A 21,942-nucleotide genomic window follows, 5' to 3' on the forward strand; every position below is an offset into this window, starting at 1 on the left:
GATTTTTTTTTTTTTTTTTTTTGCCACCATAGCTACAGCCTTGAGTTCTCGATCTGAACCATGTTGCTTGCTTTGATGAATTGTTCATGCTCAAAAGAGGGGATAATCTTTCATTGACTAAACTCAAAAGCAATAAGAGGTGTAAAAAGGCAGAACGTAAACAATATTGTGTAAATATATATTTGTATAATTTTATATATATTTGAATCCCCATGTCACCAGAAAACGTGTGTTGAAATGTGTCTCCAATTAATTTGGTGAGTACTGGGCAAAATGATTACATGTGGTGTTTAAGTGCCGCTTCCAGGTGTCCACAGTAGATCCATTGTAGTTTTGAAAGTGACTAAAAGCGGAATGTACTAAAGATGCCTTTAATTATATTAATCCCAAGTCACATTAGGGTGAATCCCCGCTGCATTAACATTTCTTTGCTGAAGTGGAGAAGCTGTTAATGTCAAAATAACACACAGACACGCACACGTCACCCAACACTTCTTGAAGGGGATTTAATTTAATTTATGAGGAGTTAGAATGCAAAGTGAGACGCTCTTTTAAACAGATTTTCTTTTTTTAAAGGAGCCAATCGTTCCCTGGCATTTTATTTCAAATGTTTCCTGCTCGGAGAAATGTGTTTCGGAAGTATTCACGTCAGAGTCATTTCATCACGAGGCAAGTACTGTGGAAAGAAGCGCAAAAACTTCAACAAAGTCCTTATTGTCAATGTTTTCGCACGCACAGAATATGGACTAGCCTGTGGGTGGACACCTTTATTGTGACCGAGTTTAGAGCACAAAGACCGTGCGTAATTACGCATGTGTCGGCTTTTTGACTTCAGTGTTTACGAAGTGAGTGTCATGTATATGAAAGCCGTAGCGTTATTTGTTTGCAGGGAGGTTGGCTGGCTACGGGCAGAGTTAGTCGAATACCCCCTCCTCTCCTCTCCCTCCCTCCCTCTCCCTCTCCTCAGCTGCCGCGATATTTTCCAGCTCTGGAGCCTCAACCGCAAAGCTCGATCGATTCGCATTGATTGTCCCTGACGAGCTGCTCCACTTTCTAGCCAATGTCAGCCAGTCTGCGATCGGGAAGGAGAGAAATGAAGGAAAATCTCTGCCGCCCTGGCGGTGTCATTTCCACACACTTGGGTTGGCCGCCTGCCAGCAGACAGGACAGTCGAAAAAGGCGGACTGGACTCTGGAGCTGAGGGAAAGGAAGAGCAACCGGGGATGAGACTGATTTATGTCAGCGTCATTTCTGCACAACCTCTGTGCTCCAAATAAACACACTGGTGAACTGAGGTTAACCCCGTTTATTCTCAGCTACCCCGGATCCTTCGTGATAACAGAGATCACTCTTTAAATCACACAATTAAGCCCACGTGTCTCTGCTGTTTGGGCAAAAAGCAAATAATAATTGTTATCATGTCGAATACTACTATCATAGCCAATACCGAGTGTCTGAAGACAGGATAAACACAGCAAGTAATCAGTCGCGTAGATTGGTGCTGTCAGCTGTGTTTATTTATTTTTGACACAGCTCTCGCTCCACAGTTGTCCTGAAATCACACCAAACCCTCGCTTTCGTTTTGTTGTTGCTTCGGCTGAAGTGCGCGCACCGCCGAAAAGTCCAGGTCGGTTTTTCCGCGAAGCTCCAAAAATCTATGAAATGTGTTTGCATGTTCCTCTCCGCAAGCGGGGATGTAGAGGTGGGATTGCAAGGACCGAGAAAGCTCTGGGAACCCACGCGTTCAGCCTCTGAGAAAGTACGCTTTTCCGAAATAACTGACGGTGAATATTTTTTTTTCTTTTCACATTTACCATTAACAGAGAGGCACTCTGTAGGATTGTGTTCTCGGAGAAGAAGCTTTTTTGCCTCCCCCTGCCCTCTTCTTTTTTTTTTTGTCACCATTCTGCACGGCAGGCTGAGAGACGGACCGCTCGGACTGTGGGAGCCCTCCCCTCTGCTCGGATCTGCTTTGGTAGGTGCGAATAAAATGGGCCCGTGTTTGCAAATATGCAGATACATAGAAAAGGAGGGAGGAGGGGTTGGATGGAGGGGGGAATCACACTTTGTTGAAGTGTGCTGAAAGTTGGGATGTCATCTTTGCATAGGATCAAGTTATAGCAGGGTGAACCTGGGGGCTTCTGTGTGACTGCAGAGCATATGCTGGTACCGCAGATAGGCTACTGTGCTCAAACAGAGTCCGGGAAGAAGCCAGTTGTTTGGATCTGTTTAGTGATTAAATGATGAAGGGAAAAAAGCTGATGAGTTTAATGTGATAGGTTGATGGAAATGTTTTACAAGCTTCTCCCAGAAGCTAATGTCAACAGGATTCATCATTTGTCTTTATTTAACAAGTCGCCCTCAGCGCCGATACGGATCGCCACACCACCGGAACAAAAAGTCCGCTGGTTTATTGTGAATCAGCTGTTAATGATGCGCGCCAAACTTGACGTTTACACTTAATGAAAGAAATGCCTGGAGTCAGGTCACGCTTATATTTGACATCAGACTGTCAGTTTATGACTGAAACTTTTATTCAGCAGTCACCTCAAACCATTAACCGCAAAACGAATATCACAGTTTCTCACTGAGACCCGAAGAGACTATTGTTTCTTTTTTTAAACATATACTATTCTTATATCTCCTACCCCCCCGTTCTTCTCCGGGCATCATTAGAAAGTTCCCCGGCAGCGTTTCTCGAGCTACCTGCAGATTTTACAGTCAACCCCCCTCCTCCTCTCTTCCTCACCGCCTGCAATCCGCCACCGATGATATCGCAGCTCCAAGTCCTCCATATGCTGGCGAATAATTTGAAGTCACAGTGTGCGCGGCGTGGTTGTTTTTCTCCTCTAACTTTTGTGTGCATTGCCTAATTAGGGAAAATAGAAACGCAGCAGGTTGTGGACAATGGATGAAGCCTTGAGTCTAATTATTGTCACCAGGCTTTTCTAACTCCCCCTGCCTTTTTGTGCGTGTGCGCCCGTGTGCGCACACGCAGGAGGTAGGGGAAATAGAGTGTGTAGCTCACCGTGGACAAATAAAGAGTCCGCAGACAGCGCGTCTGAAAGGGGAGGTAAGGGAGGGAGGGAGTGCATTTGCGTCGCGCATCGCTTGAACGCATTAAGCTTTCTCTCTGGAGGTCTGGAGGTGTAGTCAGCTGCTCCGGAGTTCGTGGGGGGACCAAATGATTCATAACCATGCAGGAAATCACACCCCCCCACCTCTGTCAAAAAGCTCACCGCGATTACCTGACACGTGCGCAAGCAGTGACGTCAGTGACGGAAACTTACCTAGGAGTTAGCCCACTTCAGATCCCGTGATTTACACACGGACGTGTGCACCTGAAAGTGTCACACAGCTTCGTTTTGTCATCTTTTTGTGATTTTTTTTTTCCAGGTTAGTTGTTTTTTCACTTCAGTTTTTAAATGTGTAAATCAGGGATGATCACTGGATGACGCAAAGTGCCGTAGAGATTCACACCTGGATAATTTCACGGCGCAGCTCCAGAAATAGTGGAAAAGAGAGACGCACACTGGCCCTAAATGCTCTCTTCCTTTCCCCCCATCACCCATTGATCCAACTGGTCAATGACTGAACCAGCCAACCATTCATCCATCAGTCAGCTGGCTGTCACTGTTTTGTGGGCCGGCTTTCATTTATATACACGGATCTCTTGGTATCCTCTCGCAACAGCTGGTGTGTAATCGGAGAAGAAAAACAGTTTAAAATTGTGTCTTTGAGGTGACAAGCCAGTCAGGTTTTAAGCTGTAACAAGCTGAGAGCAGCATCTGAATGTTAAATGAGCTGTTTATGTTCATACAGCAGTGCTGACAACTAGTCTTCCCTTTTTTATGGCGCTGTTAAAGTGCTACTTCATTCACAAATGATTTTCAAGCCTGAAAGTTTTTTTTTTTTGAGGTTCCAAAAGAACCTGAAAAACTCCACTTGGTTTGTGTGCACCAGATGTTTGCTGATCAGTCATACACCTGACATCATGTGGGCTTTTGAATGGCTTTTACAACGCTTTGACACAGTGTTATGGGCAGCTTTGCCTCAGGTAAGATTGGATTGTACTGACCATGTGTGGCCTAGAAGAAAAAAAAAGTTTGACATTTCCAGAAATGTACTTGTTTGCTTTCTTGCCAAGAGTTATGGGGAGACTGATATCATTCACACACACACACACACACACACACACACACACACACACACACACACACACACACACACACACACACACACACACACACACACACACACACACACACACACACACAAAGTCATTTTGCCACTTACTGATGAGAAGGAACCTATGTTATTGATCTTTATTATTTCTTGGTTAGAAAATCATCCTGGTAGATAACATCCACTTTTTTTTTTGAAAAGAACTAATATTTTAAGTCATCAGCTTATGGTGCAAGTAGGTCACTTTTTGAACCTTTGGACTAAGTTGCCCACTGTTTCCAGTCATTATGCTAAGCTAATAATTTCCTTGCCCTAGGTTCATAATTACCCAACCATGAGGGATATTTTTAGCTATTTCTCAGCAAGAAATACAGTTGATCTGGAACATGTTTAGTTTGACTGTGAATCTAAGGTCACTGATACTGAGCTGTGAATTTAATGAAGATTGTTAATCAGGAATATCTGGATTAAGAAAAAAATCCTCTTTACATGACGCCCTGTGTGACAGTGCACAACAGCTTCTCTTTGTATCACACTGTCATGTTTATTACAGTATAAAAGTATAGAGTTCAAATCAGTAGACTGGATCGGCCGATGATGACGAAGCGTGCACCTGGCTCTAATTAATGTCCAGATTTTTGCCGTCTTTTCTGATTAAACAGCAACCTTTATAATCACATTAAGCGCCCCGTGTCGTACCTTTACAGGCTAGTAAATATTTTGTCAGCTGCACTAAATGATTTACCGACCACTGAAACCAAAATTTATTCTACACTCATGTATGCTTCCCCAGTTGTGCAAGAAGAGCTTAAAAAGGTGATTCAGTTTTGACTATAACAGTGAGGGTGTATCAAAACCAGCTCAAAAACACACTGATGTACAGTGAGGCTTGTCCTGTTAATCTGAAAGGGGCGACACCGGTAGTTGTCGGACCTTATTGATCATTTTTATTCACACCTTTATCCGTAATTCCTGTGCAGAATGTCGCGTGAAGATAGATTAACAACAAAAAGGAGAAAGAGAGCGACTCGAGAAGACGACAAGCCACATTTTACTCCTCTTTTTTATTCTGAAGGAGCTGGAAAGGAGGAATAAGACTCATTCTGGCGTTAATATGTTACCACCAGTTACAGTGTAGGGGTCATGCCAAGTCACAGAAACTTGTGGTGTAAAGTTTTAATTCATTCCCTCTTAAAGATAACATTTGACCTTAGTATATATCAATAAATCTGTGGTTTGATGTTCATTAGAGGAGGTTATCCCTACTAAGCTGTATAGTCAGAGATCAGCTTTACTAACTTCTGACGCACACCCGGTCATTTTGTTCTGGAAACAGGCTTGAAACGTGCCAGAAACGTGTTCGTTTAGAAAAGAAAAACAGGGGTTATTCCTACTAGCCGTCCATTATGTAAATCACAGCAACAGGCCAATAAAATCACAGGAAGTTGAGCTGTATCGTAGTTACTCAGTAGAAGATGCAGCTGTGGCTCAGCAGACAGTTCACATGAGGACATAAACCTTTTCTGTAAATGATGCGGTGAGGGGATCTGAAGAGCCATGATGCTGGAAGTGGAGGAGGATGATTAGCCAAAGACTATATGCCATGCTCAGGGTTTATGGTGATGGAAAGAGTGTGACTGATAGGGCAGTGAGATGGAAGGCAGATGTGTACACATATAGACACACACATACACACGCACACACAGCAGAGGAGAATGAGTGTGAGTCTTTAGATAGGTGCCCTTGCTGTCATTTCTTAGATAATGTGGTTGACCAAAGTAATAAATGTGCCTCGGTGGGCAACACACATCCTTTAAACATGTGAAATATAAATCTACGTACATGTGTTTGTCATTCCGGGTTGGTTTCCTTAACGTCATCGATTTTTTTTCTCTTTTTTTTGCCATTGCACGCCATCATATCCGAATCGGTTAAAAATTTGTTGAATAATTGATTCCTGTGTTGCAAATCTTAGGACAGCTGTTGTCCATTATAATAATTTAACTCATATTTTACTGATTATTCTTCCATAGACATACCAAAAGTTTGCATCACCCAGAGCTAGAATTGTGGTTTTAACCATGCTTCATCGAGGGAGACGATTTAGCTCAAAGCCACGCTTGTCAAAGTGATATTTGAGCTAGAGTACAAAAACAACTTATGCTTACCTACGAATCCCTCTTATTAAATATCGTTAGCCGTTTCCTGAAAGGCGGCTCTGAAGTGTAGTGGTCTACACATTCACATAAAATGTAAAAGATCCCTGGAGGAGACACAAATCCCTTGGAGGTTGAATCGGGAAGGACGTCCAGCATAAAAAATCTGGCAAATCAAATATGTAGAGTGACACCTTGTGATAAAGGAGGAGCTGAAAGTAGCTTACTGAGACTCTAGCATCAACATACTGTATGTGGGTGTTGGGGGATAGGGGTGCTAAGCAAAGCAAGTCAGAAGTACTCATGAAAGGAATTGTGGTATACTTATTACAACTGAGCTCCTGTTTGAAACAGCCAATGTGTTATCTGAAAGACTTCCCTTTTCTTAAAAAAACAACAAACTAATGGTATCATTGACAGGCCAGTTACTGGAGCTGGTGTTCTGGTTGGGTTGCATCACGAGTGATCAGAAGCCATTTTCATGCGTAATGATTTTCAGCTCGAGGACTCATTTATTCCAGCAATTGAAAATGAGCCAGTTCATTAATTATGTGGGATACTCAAGTCGTTTAGCATATTTACTGTATTTAGAGCACTGTTGAAATAGATCAGCCCTGATTAACCAGGAAACTCTTCAGTTTTACAATAAGCTGTTCATATTTAATTCGGGATCGTGCGTTTAAGTTCTCGCTGAAGAGTCACAACTGACCTCTATCTTCTATCTCTTCAGTGCCATTATTTCATGAAAGCCACAAACCTCCCATGCACTTCTCTGATGAGTTCACGTGCTGTTCGCACACAGCTGAGCAGAGGTAGCGGCAGTGAGGGGATGCTTCTGGGAAACTGGACCCCGGTCAGTGCTGTAGTGGGCGAAACTGAAACTATGGGGCTGAGGGGCTGCGGCGCTGGCTCTGGTTCGCTGGCGCCACATCCCCCTGAGCTGGTGAGAATGTGGGGGCTGTGCTCTTGCCTTTGAAGCTTTACCTCCCACTAATTCTGGCCTTCCAGTTTCCACACACTGCACAGACCCCCCCCCCCCCCCCAATCCTCTTCCCCTCCCTTTCCCTTTGTTTCCCTTATAAGGACTTGCCCGGCCATTTCCTCAGCTTTTCTGTGGGAGGTGGTGTGCTTGTTTGTGAACACGGACAGGTCAGGAGAACAGCGGCGTAGTTTTTTTTCTCTTTTCATAGCAGTCACAGGAGTCTTACACTAAAAGCTTCTAGATGCATGTGTGCTCATCCACTTTGTAGTCTGCTGTGAGTGACCCTCCTCATATCTCTTACCTGCCCGTTTGATAATAACACTTTGCCAAATTTTACTGCTCCACAGTTTTGGTCTTTAACAAAAAACCCCCCAAAAATGAAGGGATGCTCCGATGAAAAGGACGGTCATGAGAGAAGCCTGGACTTCTGGCGTATTTTTTTATCAGCAGAAACACCTGATATTGAGCTGTGTGAGAAAGTCTAATAACATAGATATTTATTTTCTCCCATATTTTGTACCAAATTGCTGTAAGTTTCAATAAATCCAGTCTTTTCTTAAATGACTAAACTGCAATTGGGTCAATACATGCTATTTGACTTTCACTGCCAGGTTGGTCTTTAAACACACCTGTACTTACATAACAAAGGTAATGATCAATTCTGGAAAGACAACAATCACAGAGAAGTATAAAATAATTTGACAGAAGTCACAACCGTGTTGCACCCAATGCAGATCAACAAGTCGACTTCACCTGAGCACCGTTCCACTGTAGGCAATGATGACGACATGATGATTCTGAGTATATTTTCATATATTTTCAAAGGTCTTCAGAGTATTTAAGGTGAGAATGAAAAAACAAGAAGGTATAATGAACCTTTGAGTTGCAATTTGTGTTGTTTACCAAAGAAATTTCTGTTCTTAGCACAAGTTAATTGGACAATAATGAGATAACAATAAGATTTGGCTCCCTACCTTGTAATTTCTTTTTGTCGCTAACCAATCAGAGAATCTCCAGGGGAGCCGGTGTTTCTTCACCAGCCCAAAACTGCGAGGTTTGATTTTTGTAGTTTGTTAAGAAAAGAATCAGAATTAAAGCTGATTTACTGAGACAAAATTTTGGTCCCTCTCGATGGGTGATTTCTTTCTTTTTTTCTGCCTCAACTAAAAATGAGTTGGCTCTTTTCATCCGAGTTTTAATCCCTGCAGGTATTCATTTATTTATATATTATTAGAAGTGTTATTTATTGTCTCATAAGCTAATTACTATGCATCAAAGCAGCAGAAGTATTGGAAGACCAACACAAATAGTTCACATTTCAATAATTAATTCAATTATTTGCACAATATTACACTATACAACATTAATAAAATAATTTTTCCTGTTAAATTTTGTGCATTTTTATCATGTTTTGCGAGGCCTGGAACAGGATGTGAGGTTTGGTAATTTTCTAATTTATTGATCTTCACCTGATCTCGTGTGAACCTGATGTCTTTAACGTAACAATAACATTTTTTAATAAAAGCACAAATGATTAAATATAAAATTGTAACGTGAAAAGAGCAGAAGAATCTAAAAGTGTTCACGAGTAAGCCTGAACGAGAAGAGCCACTCAAATCTGTTGTTCTCCTTAAGGAGCTTTATGCTGAGTTTCATCTCATTTCTCTGCTGTGTGGCCTGCAGTGCCGCCGTTTTGGTTTCTGTTAACATCATTTCTTTTAAAGCAGAAATTCTCTGTGCACTCCCAGTGCAGTACTGAGAAACACACTTAGCTTCTAGCTGGTGAACAGTGCAACATCTAGGATTTGAAGAGATGCAAATCAGACAAAAGGAAAAGCGCGGTGATTGATCAAATGAACTGAAGTCTTACAGTGAAAAAGAAACAGTTGATATGAAATGAAGTGTAAGGTGCTGTTATGTCAATATTGTTTCCCTCCCAACATACTGGTTCTTTGTACTTTTGAGTTGATTTGTGTTTCGGAGAAGTGATCATCAATGCATAACGTACACATTTCTCTCCCTGTCTAAAGTTTCCAGATGGCTCATGGAAGAGCGTGGATGAGGGCTGAGCAGTAGTGGGGACAGAGGGCTTCGAGGCCTGCCTGTCGTCGCCTGGCTGACTGCTCCATCGAGGTGAGGTACCGCTCTCACTGGGGCACAGAACGGACCGAGGAAAGGTCCCTCCTTACTCACCCCTGCCCCCTTTCCACCCTCACCCCCAACCCAGGCACATACGTTCTGGACCATGTCTAGCGGGCTATCGGAGGGTGGCCAGACAGAGGACCTGGAGCGGAGTAGCTGCAAACAGGACTCTCCTGTTATAGAGCGCCGAAACCGCAGTGGCATCATCAGTGAGCCCCTCAGTAAGAGCCTTAAGAACTCCCGCACCCTCTCCCAGTATACAGCGGTCTCCTCTGCCACCACCAATGGACACACAGACAATAGTGAGACTAAGAGCCACCCGGCCAAGCCTCAGCCCACCCCGCAGCCCCAACCCACTGTCTCTGCACTGACAGCAGCCAAGTTGGACCGAACCCTAGAACAGGTTCTGGAAGGACAGAATGGCCTGCTGCACTTTGCCCAGGCAGCAGCACTGTTAAAGCGAGCCGGTATGGAGCACATGCTCCTGCCTGGGGGAATGGGAGTGGGAGTTGGCGGTGGAGACGCAGGCTCGGGGGCTAGCGATTTGGAGGGTACGTCTGTCACGGACGCCGTAGGTGGTCCTGTTGACTTCCCATATGGAGTAGGGGGTGGCTTCCCCTTCAACCCGGGGCTTTTCATCATGACGCCGGCTGGAGTGTTTCTGGCGGACAGCGCGCTGCACATGGCCGGCCTGGCCGAGTACCCAGTGCAGAGCGAGCTGGCCTCTGCTATCAACTCCGGTAAAAAGAAGCGAAAACGTTGTGGGATGTGCCCACCTTGCCGACGGCGGATTAATTGTGAGCAGTGCAGCAGCTGCCGGAATCGAAAAACGGGCCACCAGATCTGCAAGTTTCGCAAATGTGAGGAACTGAAGAAGAAGCCCTCTGCTGCTCTGGAGGTAAGACAGTGTTTGTTATGATGTGCCATTGCTTTAGGAGGCCCTTCTGATGCAAAAGGTCACTAAAAAGCTATTTGGATGCATTTACCATTCATTATCTGTAAAGGTAAAGAAATATGAGCCACACAGTTGTAATTATTGGCTTTAAGATTTGTAGCTGGGAAGTTAGCAGGGAAAATCCCAAAACCTTTGTAAAAGTTGCCACAAAGACTTTTAAACTTTACAAACAAATCTGAGAATCACACTGGAAGGCACAAATGAGATTCATACCTGAATGTCCTTGCCCTTTAATGTGGCTAGTACAGGGAGGCTTTTTGGTGGGGTGATGGCTCCACAAGCAGGAAAATGACAGGTGGTGAAGAGTGCGGTGGGTAAGTTCATGCCATGGGGTGTCTTTAATCTGTTCACCATAACTAACAAGCGCTGTGTCCACATTTCTTTACTGGAAGACTGATTCACCGGCTAAAAAACAAGCATGTCATTTTAAAATGATGCGACTTAATGTAGTTCCCTTTACTAGAGCACTTTGGATTTGATCCCATATAAAACTGCCTTGTGTGTTCCTCTGTTTAACTGCCAGGAAATGCAAATAAAATGGTGTGTGTGGAGGCAGAGTGGAAGTAATTGTGAATATGTGTACAGTATGCATGTAAGCATACATGTGTGGGCATTTTTGCGTATGTGTACACATGTAACAAGGTCCATCTGGCTACAGAGCTGTCATCTGGAGCACCAGGTGTCAGCGTGGCACATGCACCCCCACCTAACCCCCATCTCCTCCCCCCGCCACTGTCCTTCGCCGCCACTGTCCTTCTCTCCTGTGACACTCCTGTTCATCTAAATGGCACTCTGAACTTCCTGTCTGCTTCCGCCGTCACACTCAGCGGCCTAACTAACTCTGGCTGCAGTGACAGAATGACCAATCATGAAATCCATCTGAGCAGATGTTCCATCTCAAAGGAAATAAACTTTTGCGATCAATGCCTAATAGTGTCGCTTTGCCGTTACATAATGAATTGACAGATATGTAACCCTGTGAACCAGCGGAGAGGCCGCTGGTGTAATTGACACAAACTGGATCTATGATTCCAACTGGTTTTAGCTTTACCACTTTCGCTTTCTGATGTTGATTGAAGGTGACAGCTTGACCTCATCCTAGCAGGCTAAAGGTGTTCAGTCTCCACATTCTGACTTTGACCATCCAAAGTCAAACTTGATAGCATGTTCACTGGACACTTTGAGTAATGCAGACATTTTTTAGCTTGTGTGTACACTTTAATGTGACGTTAGAAAGGGATTAGCTTAGTTTAGCTTGATTAATGTAGGTTAATATAGCTCTTTAGCCCTTTAAGATTATGTCTTGCTAAGCAACCAACATTATAATGTATAAGTAATATATAAAAATATATATATAAAAAAGTGCATAGAATCAAATTCTATTAACATCATCTTTACATTGTACTACATTCATAAACTGTGCTTTAGTATTCTTTAAAATGTCTTTACTGACAAATAATTTAAAGTCTTGCACTACATTCATTGTTCCTATATGATGGATGTGAATTAAACTTTTGCATACAGTGCATTTATTACCACTTTGAAATAATTGCACGAGGGGGTAATGTAACTTTTGTCCAGTATCTTGATCATTTTCTGGAAACAGTCGTTACTGACTGTGTTTAGTGGACACACATCTATGGCCAAAGTCAGACATTTGGTGATTTCAGTGCATCTCCGTGAGCTGGATATGTTGACACATCGTTGCGGTTGCCTTTCACAGACATCTGAACTGATGCTATACGATTTATGTTAGCAGCAACAATACGTTGTTTTTCTTGGTTTTAATTATATGCATTAAACGCTGCAGTTTGTGGTGGCTTCTCAGGCGCTTCAATAAGTTTGTTGTGTTTCTTTATGGGGCAGACACACAGCGCTCTGTGCATGTGATTTCTTCCTAGTAAACATCACTTTTGCTAAACCCAAAAGGATTTCCAGAAAACGGCCTGCTGGACGTTTGAGGTTTTTTCCCTGTTGTTTATCTGTTTTCGTGCACTGCTACTCGTCCAGACTAGTCCAGGTAACTTCAAGCGACGTGGTGCAGGGAACATCTGTGATTGGCACGTGTTGAGCGCTGATAATATTGCTCAGTCACGCTCATTGAATGGTGGGAAGACAGAACTGTGATCAAGATTACAATTGGATTGATTGTGTGGCCCTAATTTTGTCTGTCTAAAGCAAAGGATGAACTCATGAATCTTTTTTTTCTTCATTCTTCCCCCTTAAGTCTGCACAGAGAGGTACTACTACTACTTATTTCCTATTTCAGGGCATCACAGCCAGTAATGCTGTCTCTGTCTAATGAGCTCAGTCTAACCAAGTGCTTTTTATTATAGCCATGATATAGAAATACCTAAAAAAAAAAAGGAGAGAAGAAGAAGATCAGAAGAGTTCGTCCATAACAAGGTGGAAACCTCCCCAAATCCTATCCATTGCAATGCTCGTCAGCATGTCAGACTGAAAAAGGGCTTCTACTGTATGTGTAATTTTAAAGAATAGTGACTCAGCATTGATTTGATCTTATTTATCCTTAGAGGACTAACTGATTCTGTCAGAGTGGAGGTTGTGCCTGGTTTGACTGACTTGGAGCTGGAATTTGTAGTTTGACAGCATCCTTGGCAATAGTTTTTATGCAGCGTGTAAATAAATGTAAAAAAGAAAAATAACTGGCAACATTAAAAAGTTTACAGAAATGCTAATGGAGTAAAAACCTTTTACAAACACGCCATAACTTATTACTGGCCCTTCCGTGAGCTGAAAGTGTGAAACTAACCTGGTCAGACACGACCATTGTTAGGGGAAAACAGCCAGATGTTCCCTGATGCTGAAAATCAGACTGATCTGTATGAATATTATCATTTTGCTTTTGCCTCTCGCATTGTTCAGATTCAAATTGATGAGAAGATCCATTTGTCTTTGTCGATGATTCACCGAAAATGGTGAAATGTGTCAGCTTGCTATGTAGGTGGTGCGGCTCAATGTCTCTTAGAGAAAAGGATTTAATTTTAATTTATGATTTGCAATTGATGTTGTCATGGCAGTTAGCCTAACACCAGTTGTTCACACCGCGGATGCCAAACCCGAGGGGATTGGAATAATCACGGTAGTTGACGGAAGTCGTGTTGTTTGGAAGGGCGCAGCCCGCTGATGTTCCTAGTGACCACCTCACATAAACCTGTCAAAGCTTTAAGTAGAATCGCACTGACTTCAGTAATTACTTGCAACTAATTTATTTAATAACCCTGTCAAACTGTTTCCCCTGTTTTTTCTGACCAGATATGGGGAGGCTAATCTTTTATTGCCGCTTAATTAAATGTGAAAAATAATACAGCAATACAAGAATAATGAATATTGTCAGCGTTTCCTATTACATCATCTCACGATAGCATCTGCAGAGCAGCGTAGTTGACCAGAGCACGCCGTGTGCTTTCAAAGTCAAGCATTGCCTGACCTAATCCATTAGTAGCTGGAGTAAACATGAAATGTTGTCACTTTTCACTTCACTGAATATGCCACAATAAAGTTGGCCGGTACATCAGATATTAAATAGAACAACAAGTGCTTTGTTGTTGTGCAACAGATGAAGTCTGACTTCTGTTGAACAATGCTGCAGTGCCTCCTTGGATGTGTGAATATTCCTGCAGATCCACAGATGCAGCAAGGCTACATTTGGGAAAAGGTGGGAAACGTTCATGATAAGGTGACTGGCAGTCTAACAAACTCACATTTTTTTTAGGTAATCCCTCTGATGCTGCTTTATAAACCTAGTGGTCTTATTAATTCAAAGAGGTCCGTGAGCTGTTACGCCTTTACCCTGAATGTTATTTGATATCTTTTCCCTTGGAGCAGAGCTCTGCCAGTACTACAAAAGTTTCATTTTTGTCTGTCTTTGTTCTTAAGCCTGCAGATCTTGTTTAGCAGGTGATGAGATCACAGATCAAAGCCCGAACTGCACTGTCAGAGTGTGATGTCATCAGTACATCACACTCTGAGACTGAGATTCACGAAGGGGAAATCATGTCAGAAGAAAGAGCAGAGACTCAGCGTAATTCACTAATGTCTGTACCGCCTAGATGCTGTGAAAATGTGTTTCACGCAGTATTTATTTAGTTTTTAAACACGGGCTTTAGAAGAGAACTTCCTACTTTCCATTAATGCATATTCAGGGCAACTTGGGAAGCACCTGCGCCAGAACAGAAGATCCTCCTGGCTTTTACAGTCCACAGTGAGCTGCAGTGAGCCTCAGCTGTAGCTCAGACAGCCCCTAAGTGTCACATTTCCTTCCAATCAAAGATAGTGCAGCACATCCCCGTCTGCTGTGGCTTTAATACTCGGCGCACAGTTTCTAAAGGAGCATTATGTCTTATTTAACACGTTGCGCGGTCAGTTTATCAGATGGTTTTGACTGTTTTTTCAGCTCGTCTATGTGTGCGCGCAGCTGCAGCTAGAAAAGACTGGCAGAAATATCCTGGCTTCGCTTCCCTGAATTTGCATTGAAAGGTTTTTCTTCTCGTGTTTGTACCGAGCCTATGAGCGTATACACGTCGGTACACAAGTGCAGTCCAGCAGCAGTGTGCTTATTTTAAGGGTGTTGACGGTTTCCATTGAAAGCTCATGGCAGCTCAAAGAGGAGCGTAAAATTGGCAAGTGAGGGGGAGTCAGTATGCTGAGGCCTTTGCCACCTCATAGCTCACTGGCTGAAGGTGTCTGGATTTATTCTGGGAATGTTACATTTGATAGAAATAAGTGGGAAGGCAGTTCCTTTCTGTGCTATGTCTGAATACCCTCAAGTGATGTAAGTCTCAGCGATGCTGTTTGGCATAAAAAAAGTAAAAGGAAAGCCGGGGTTAGGAAGTGTACTTTGTTTTTACTTGAATGTCATTGTGTGCTTGGGATGTACTGTACTGGAGTGTCGGGACTACTTAAAAGATAAGACCAGCTGTTTTTTATGTTGTTGTTTTTGTCTACTCATAGAAGAGCCTGTTCTGTTATGAAATTCAGTGGTTGTGTGCTTCAGATGCAGCTAACACCTAAACATACAAGTGTTTTCCATTGGGAGCCACTTTGCCAGTATCAGACGCTGATATGGGAGTAGCATATTCCCTCATGGTCTTTCCTGGCTCCCAGACACTGTACATCAGGCAGTCAGGACAGCAGCGACTCACACAAAGTGACAGGCATGCAGACTGACACAGAGACACATGGGTGTGTGGGCAAGTTGCTGGGCGGGCAGAGGGACAAGTCAGAGTGGACAGTCAAGGGAGAGTTAGGTACAACGAGAGAGACGAGGTTTTCAGGCAGCCAAGGTGTCGTACTCACTGCTGCTATAAGCGAAAAGGACCCATGAGGCCCCGGGGGGCAAAAAAAAAATCTTGAATTTCACAGAATATCCCAGTTACTGCAACTTTAAGCCACATTTATTTTCCCTGAACTGCAGCATTCTCTTTCACTTTAACTTCACAATACAACTACCTGACTGACTAAAGGGCAATAACCCAACCAATAGGCTGGCTTCTTTCATACTTAAAAAAAATGGTCTGATTGCCTTGTAGGCTGTATTTAACATTTTATTAAGTCAATCTATAATATTGCTTCTGCTGTAGCATTTCCCACTGAGTATTCTTTTAATATAAGATATAAAAGGTAGATTTAATCAATGCGGCGTAGTATTGTGTGCATCCATTGCTATAATCAGTCTAAAAAAAACAATAGAGATGTCTGGTCGGGCTACAGAGGACGGACGTCTAAATTGATGGTTTTGCAGTCAGATCTCTATAAATATTGTTGAAATTGTGCACATCGCATACAGAAAAAAATCTGACACTTTATAACTTGATGTTTGTCTAATATTTGGTCTAACTCGCGATGAATGATCAGTACTTCTGTGGTTGTAGTCGACTGTAAATGTAAATTAGCCATGGCTGATATCTCCGAAGGGCCCGTAGTAATAGAGGTAATGTTGCCTTGCTTACATCAATGTCCAGCTCAGAAATTTAAATACAGTAGTGTTAAATATTTTTAAAGTAAATGCTGGCTGGTTAAAACAATTTTAAGATGTTATACACAACAACACAACAAAATCTTCAGGTGTCGAACAGATGAATATTATTGTTTAGAAACACTGTTGAAAGAGCTACAATACGTAGAGGCCTCTAAAAATCTTTCAGTTTAAACGCAGCTTTAAGATAGATGTCCATGTGTCTTTTGATCTGGGATTAATGGCCGTGGGTCTGATGGGTTAAAGTTAAGATGAACGTTGAAGTCAAACGTTAGATGATGAGTAGAAAAGTAATCTGCACCTATTTTGCAACAAAACTGCATCAAAGGATTCACGCACAAGATTAAGATATAAATCGTGGTATCTGCAAATCTCTCCTGCGCCACCTCATGAGCTGCTCGGCTTACTACGAGACATGATTGTTTTGGAGGATGCCCCAAGCAGCATGCCTTCAGTTGGCATACATTACAACTATTTGAAGTTTGCCCCCCAGACGTTGTGCTTTAGTAGTTTCACATCTGTTAAAGTGACATATCTGTAAAACACAACCTTTAGGGCAACATCTTTACCAAAATGAAGACGGGACAGGAGACAGTCAGTTTGCGGGAGTCCCCTGGGCTTTTTTACATACTTGCAGGATCCAACCATGAGAGTGGTGCACATTTTCATATGTAGCACAAACCTGAGAAAATATTTGATAAATTAGTCTGCCCCAGACATGGAGGCAGGATGGATGAGGATCTAATAATAAATATGACACTGTGTAGTCACAGAGCACACAGCTGTTAGCTACAGTTAAACTGCAATCCTCAGTAAAGGTTTGATGTGTTTACTGAACTCTAGTAAAGTGTCTTTGAAGGCATCGCTAATAAAACAAAATTAACTATTAAAATGACAGAATAACAGTTTAACTGAAGTTAGCAACTCCATATTCCATGTCTGAAGAAGACTTTGGTCACATTATACAATTAATAAGTAACTGAGATGATAATCAGCAGACAAATCAATGAAGACAACAACTGATTATGTCAGTGCATGTGTATGGTTTAATAATAAATAATAAATTCAAGGCCTTTGGGTTGATAGATCAGATTGTGTTTGTGTAATTACTCCGGTCCTGGCTGCGAGATGTGTTTAGTGGTCAAGTAAGAGGAATCGTATCAAATGTATTTACAATCAATCACAATCGACTCTTGGAAGAGAGCGCTTGCTTAGGAAAATGCATCATCGCCTCAGCCAGACAAACAGTGAATCTTTATGCCAGCTGGAGGTCATTCGCGGTTTTTGACTCAGTTGTTTTAAAGGTTCTTTTCTTTTCTGGTCGTTGTGAGCTACAGACGCTGCAACATCCCACATGTGCAATTGTGTGCAGAGATGCTTTGTGTTTCGTTCCTTTTTTTTTTTTGTGGGTGTCTGTGAAAAAGTAGTGAAAACTGTTGATGATAAAGCAATGAGAACAATAGCCAGAACATTCACCGGTGCCCTGGGGCCAAAACATGATTTCATGATAGGTTAAACTGGTTTCCGGGGATCAGTAACAGATAACAATAAGCAGCGTAACCTGAGCTCTCTTAAAAAAACATTAATTTCATTTGACTTTTGTGGTATAGTCCACACCGGTAAGACAAATGTGCATGCATTGTTCGAAAAAACACATCCATCGATTTTTAGTGATTGGCCACTTCACACCCACAGATCCCATCTGTTTGAACCTTTGCAATCAGTGTTGGTGAAAAAGGGGGTTTCTATTCCTGAAACGCTGCCATTTTTCCATTGATTGCACATGTTTAATAATGAGGAAAAACGGCGTTTACAGTTCGGTCGAGGGATGTGTTGTTTTTCCCTCCGCACACATTACGTCATGGTCAGTCTAGCCCCTACCAGATTTTTGACATCTGCGACAGTGCCAGATGTTGCTGTGTCCTCTGTCTGTCTTCTTAACAGCTGAGTACCACCACAGAAAGGTCATCACAGAGATGGATGAGAGGCTAGCACACTTTAACACACGGATCATCAAATCATCTTAGATGTACATTGGCTGTTAACCTCTGGGTTTGTGGATTGTATTAATATTCATTTGAGCCAAAAAGGATTTGCTGACAGGATCAACTGAAAGCTGTAGGGAAAATTTAGGCTATACCCAATTCAAACCTGCATCCGTAAACATGAGAAGTTGAGACGTTGAGAGGCAGAGCTACGAGCAGCGCCGTAATATTCTGTCAGATTATTCCTGTTTGAGTCAACATCACAAATAAAGCACAGTGTGGGTTATATTTGGCTGGGACCACCAGAATAATTACCTTGTTTGAATTCTTTTTACCCAAGCAAAAGTGTTTTATTTTTGTCAGCGGGAGTTAACTTTCAAAATGAAAGTACACGAAACCTGTGGAGCACGAACCCTGCTGTCATTCAGTTTCATGTCCAGATATGAACAATAGCAGTCAAAAGAACACTGTACTGCTGATTCAAGGGTAGAGGAATGGTTTAAGTGGGCCTGAAAAGTAATTAGAGCTGGCATTGTTTCTGGTTTCAAACAAGCTTCTTGAACTAATGGGCCATTTGCTGCTGAGCTGCCTTTGTTGAAAAACTTGTAATTTCACTGCAGCTGTGAAAAAGAGCTGCACAACAGTTTACCGGAAAAAAAAATCAAGTCTGATTATGTTCAGGTTACAAATAATTTTTAAATTTGAATTTCATTAGAATCGAAAAAAATTGTTCTGAGGGGAACTATAAATATGAGGCCGGTACACACCCTTAGTGCATCTTTTGTTTACTTTTCCGTGTCATCACGAGCACGTGTGTTTTTGTGTTTGCACTCGCAGTATGCATGATTCCTTATGAAACCTTCTGCTGTTGAGTACTGATGGAGAAGTGGAAATGAATCCAGCGTTTATGAGAATTTTAGTTCAACGGTCTCGCTGTTTGGTGCGATTTCGGGGGTGTATTGTGAGTGTCGGTTAACGTGCCGCTGTGTGTGGAGGTGTGTGACTGTACTTGAATACATATTGGTTCGGTGCGAGAGTGTGTGTGGGTGCATAAATGTTTCCCGAGCTCCTCCTGCCTCGCTCCAGGCAGAGCCGGCCTAAAGGAAGAATCCGTGCTGCAGAATCGAGTTGCACTTTACAGGACGCCAGCCGTGCTGCGGCTCCAGGGACCCGAGCTGCTCTCTATCTCCCGACTGGCAGGCTGCTGCATGCATGTGTGCCACTCCTGCTCAGTTCAATCAGGCACACAGATAACCACAGCGAGAGAGAGAGTGAAGGGGTGGGGGAGACGGGAAACGGCATCATCATTGATGATGGTGTGGGAGAGCAACGCGTGTGGTGGCTAAATAATAAATGTGGCATATTGGGTTTTGTGTGAAGCCAGGACTGAAGCCTGTTCCTGTGGTGCTGCCGAGGATAAAGATGTGAAGATTTCAGACCTAGTCATCCAGGGGTGGGGGATGGAAGTGGTGGACGACTGATTAGCTGCTAAACTTAATTTACATTAATCATTCCAGTCGATTGTCAATTGGAAATACTTCACCTTCATCTCAAGTTTTTTGTTTTTTGTCCTCGTCTTTTGTATGACTGGTGTGAGATTGCTAATTGAATCTCAACAAGTTGTCACACTATGGCCTCTGGTAGCAAACAATTTTACTTCATGCATTAAGCAATCACTGTTTCATTAACTAATCACTGGTTGGTGCCCAAAAATGAGGCAGAGGAACTCTCTGTTAACTGGAGGGAAACATTAGACACGCCTCGATTTTCAAGTTTCGAAAAATGTTTAGCAGTTAAGTGGTGGACTTGACATTATCTTTGCAATGCCAAATAGAATGTGTTGCTTTTCATTAACAACTACACCCGCATCTTCTCTCTGCTCTTCCCCTATCTGCTCCTCTCCTCTCCCATCCCCTTCCCCCCTTTTTCCTCCCTCTTTGTCTTCTGTTTCTCCAAGAAGGTGATGCTTCCTACAGGAGCGGCGTTCCGGTGGTTCCAGTAGGACTCCTCCTCCTCCTCCGCTCCCTACCCAAAGCTCTGCCATGAAGTGCAATGCCAACTCCTGGATTGTCTCCGGAACAGACACTGGCTAATAAACAAGCTAGCAACAAATAAAATTATAGAAAAAACCCCAACAAAAAACAAAAAAACTAAACTAATAAAAGCAGAAAAAAAGAGGAAAAAAATCAGCCGGATAATGGATGCACCTACTTATTCCTTGAACCAAAAATGAAAACGTAAAGAAAAGCATCTATGGCAACTTTCATTCCCTTTTCTATGTTTCCATTTTGGTACCTTTTGTCCTTATCCCAGCAGGTTTTTTCTGTCGCTTAAACATGGAACTGCTCATTGCCAGAAACAGAAATGACGGACTGAGTGTGGACAATCAACTAATTTCTGTGTTTGGTGTTAATGTTGTTCATGTGTGGAAAGATAAAGTACTTGTGTAGAGAATGTAAATTTACAGCTATATTTTAAAAACTAGTGGCTAATGGTAAACATTATTGTAATTCTTCACCATTATGTTACTCAAAGCCCTCGTCTTCTTTATGATTTCATTTTACTTTCCAGAAAGATTTAAGTGGTTGTCCTTTGACAGTCAAGAAAATGTTTCAAATTGTGGTGCTGTCCATTTTGGATTGTAATGAAACTTTTAAAAAAAAAGAAAGAAAAAAAAGTCATGTTAATGGGCAGATCACCTGAGATTCTTCGCTGGCTTGAAGATGTTGTTCGCCAGAGCCGTCACTACTGTAATCTCCTCAATCAGCCCTCCTCTGCATTTCCAAACTGTTCCTTTAGTGAAACTGGCAGCCTTGTTACTGTGGCCCTACTGAGCATGTGCCAATACTGCTCAGGGCAAAAGCACTAAGAGACAGCACTTGCTCTGAGTCTACCCTACTGAAAGCACTGGGACAAGCATTTTTTTTTAAATTTATTTGTTTATTTGTCATATTTTTATGATTTAGTTATGTTGCTGGGTAGCTACAGCTTTTAAAAATAACCAATCTTTGTATTTGTTTAGAAAATTGGACTGGTTTTGTGAATAAAAAGGAATGCATGTATTCGTGTCAAAATTTACAAATCTGATGTTTGTCTACTTGTCTATTTGCATGTTTTTTTTAACAGCTGATTTTAAAAAAATGGTTGGACTGACAAAATAAATATTAAGGATACATTTTCCACAAATTAGAAGGAAAAAAAAGTTTCCTTTTCTTTTACAATTGGACGCTGCAGCATAATTTTGACTCAAACACAGCTCATTAAAGTAAATCAGGTGGTGGTATGAATCGCTAAGATGTTCTTGGGTTGACTGAGATCTCTTTTTTACTGCCTATGTAATACACTATATGGACAAAAGTACTGGGAAATCTACACATGAACCCTACAGGAGCAGCTAGGCCATAAAGGCGCGTGTCATGAAGCTCCCGGCACACAGTGTTTGTGCTGATGTTAAACCCAGAAGAGATTTGGAGCTCTGAAGTTATTGAACCAGCAGATCATTGGTGACTTTTACCCACTTTACTTCTTACACTTTATAC

At 42.3% G+C, this 21,942-nt stretch overlaps 1 protein-coding gene across 2 annotated transcripts; it reads left to right on the top strand.

Annotated features, from left to right (window-relative positions):
• Positions 1–1,665: 1,665 nt before the first annotated feature.
• On the top strand, positions 1,666–20,548 carry cxxc5a (CXXC finger protein 5a). Of its 2 annotated transcripts, XM_026182607.1 has the most exons (4): positions 1,666–1,975; positions 9,354–9,456; positions 9,551–10,363; positions 20,361–20,548. In XM_026182607.1, exons 3-4 carry the CDS (start codon positions 9,569–9,571, stop codon positions 20,403–20,405), a joined length of 840 nt encoding a protein of 279 aa, XP_026038392.1. In that variant the 5' UTR covers positions 1,666–1,975; positions 9,354–9,456; positions 9,551–9,568; the 3' UTR covers positions 20,406–20,548. The 2 variants fall into 2 exon arrangements, with proteins under 2 accessions (XP_026038392.1, XP_026038393.1); XM_026182608.1 differs by having other exon boundaries at positions 9,354–10,363; positions 20,364–20,548.
• Positions 20,549–21,942: the final 1,394 nt, after the last annotated feature.

This window comes from Astatotilapia calliptera, chromosome 10, assembly GCF_900246225.1.
Source record: "Astatotilapia calliptera chromosome 10, fAstCal1.2, whole genome shotgun sequence".
NCBI lineage: Eukaryota > Metazoa > Chordata > Actinopteri > Cichliformes > Cichlidae > Astatotilapia > Astatotilapia calliptera.

Coding starts and splice junctions, on each gene's coding strand:
- cxxc5a (XM_026182607.1), top strand. CDS start 9,569: ATGTCTAGCGGGCTATCGGAGGGTGGCCAGACAGAGGACCTGGAGCGG. Junction 10,364..20,360: donor AGCCCTCTGCTGCTCTGGAG/GTAAGACAGTGT, acceptor TGTTTCTCCAAG/AAGGTGATGCTTCCTACAGG.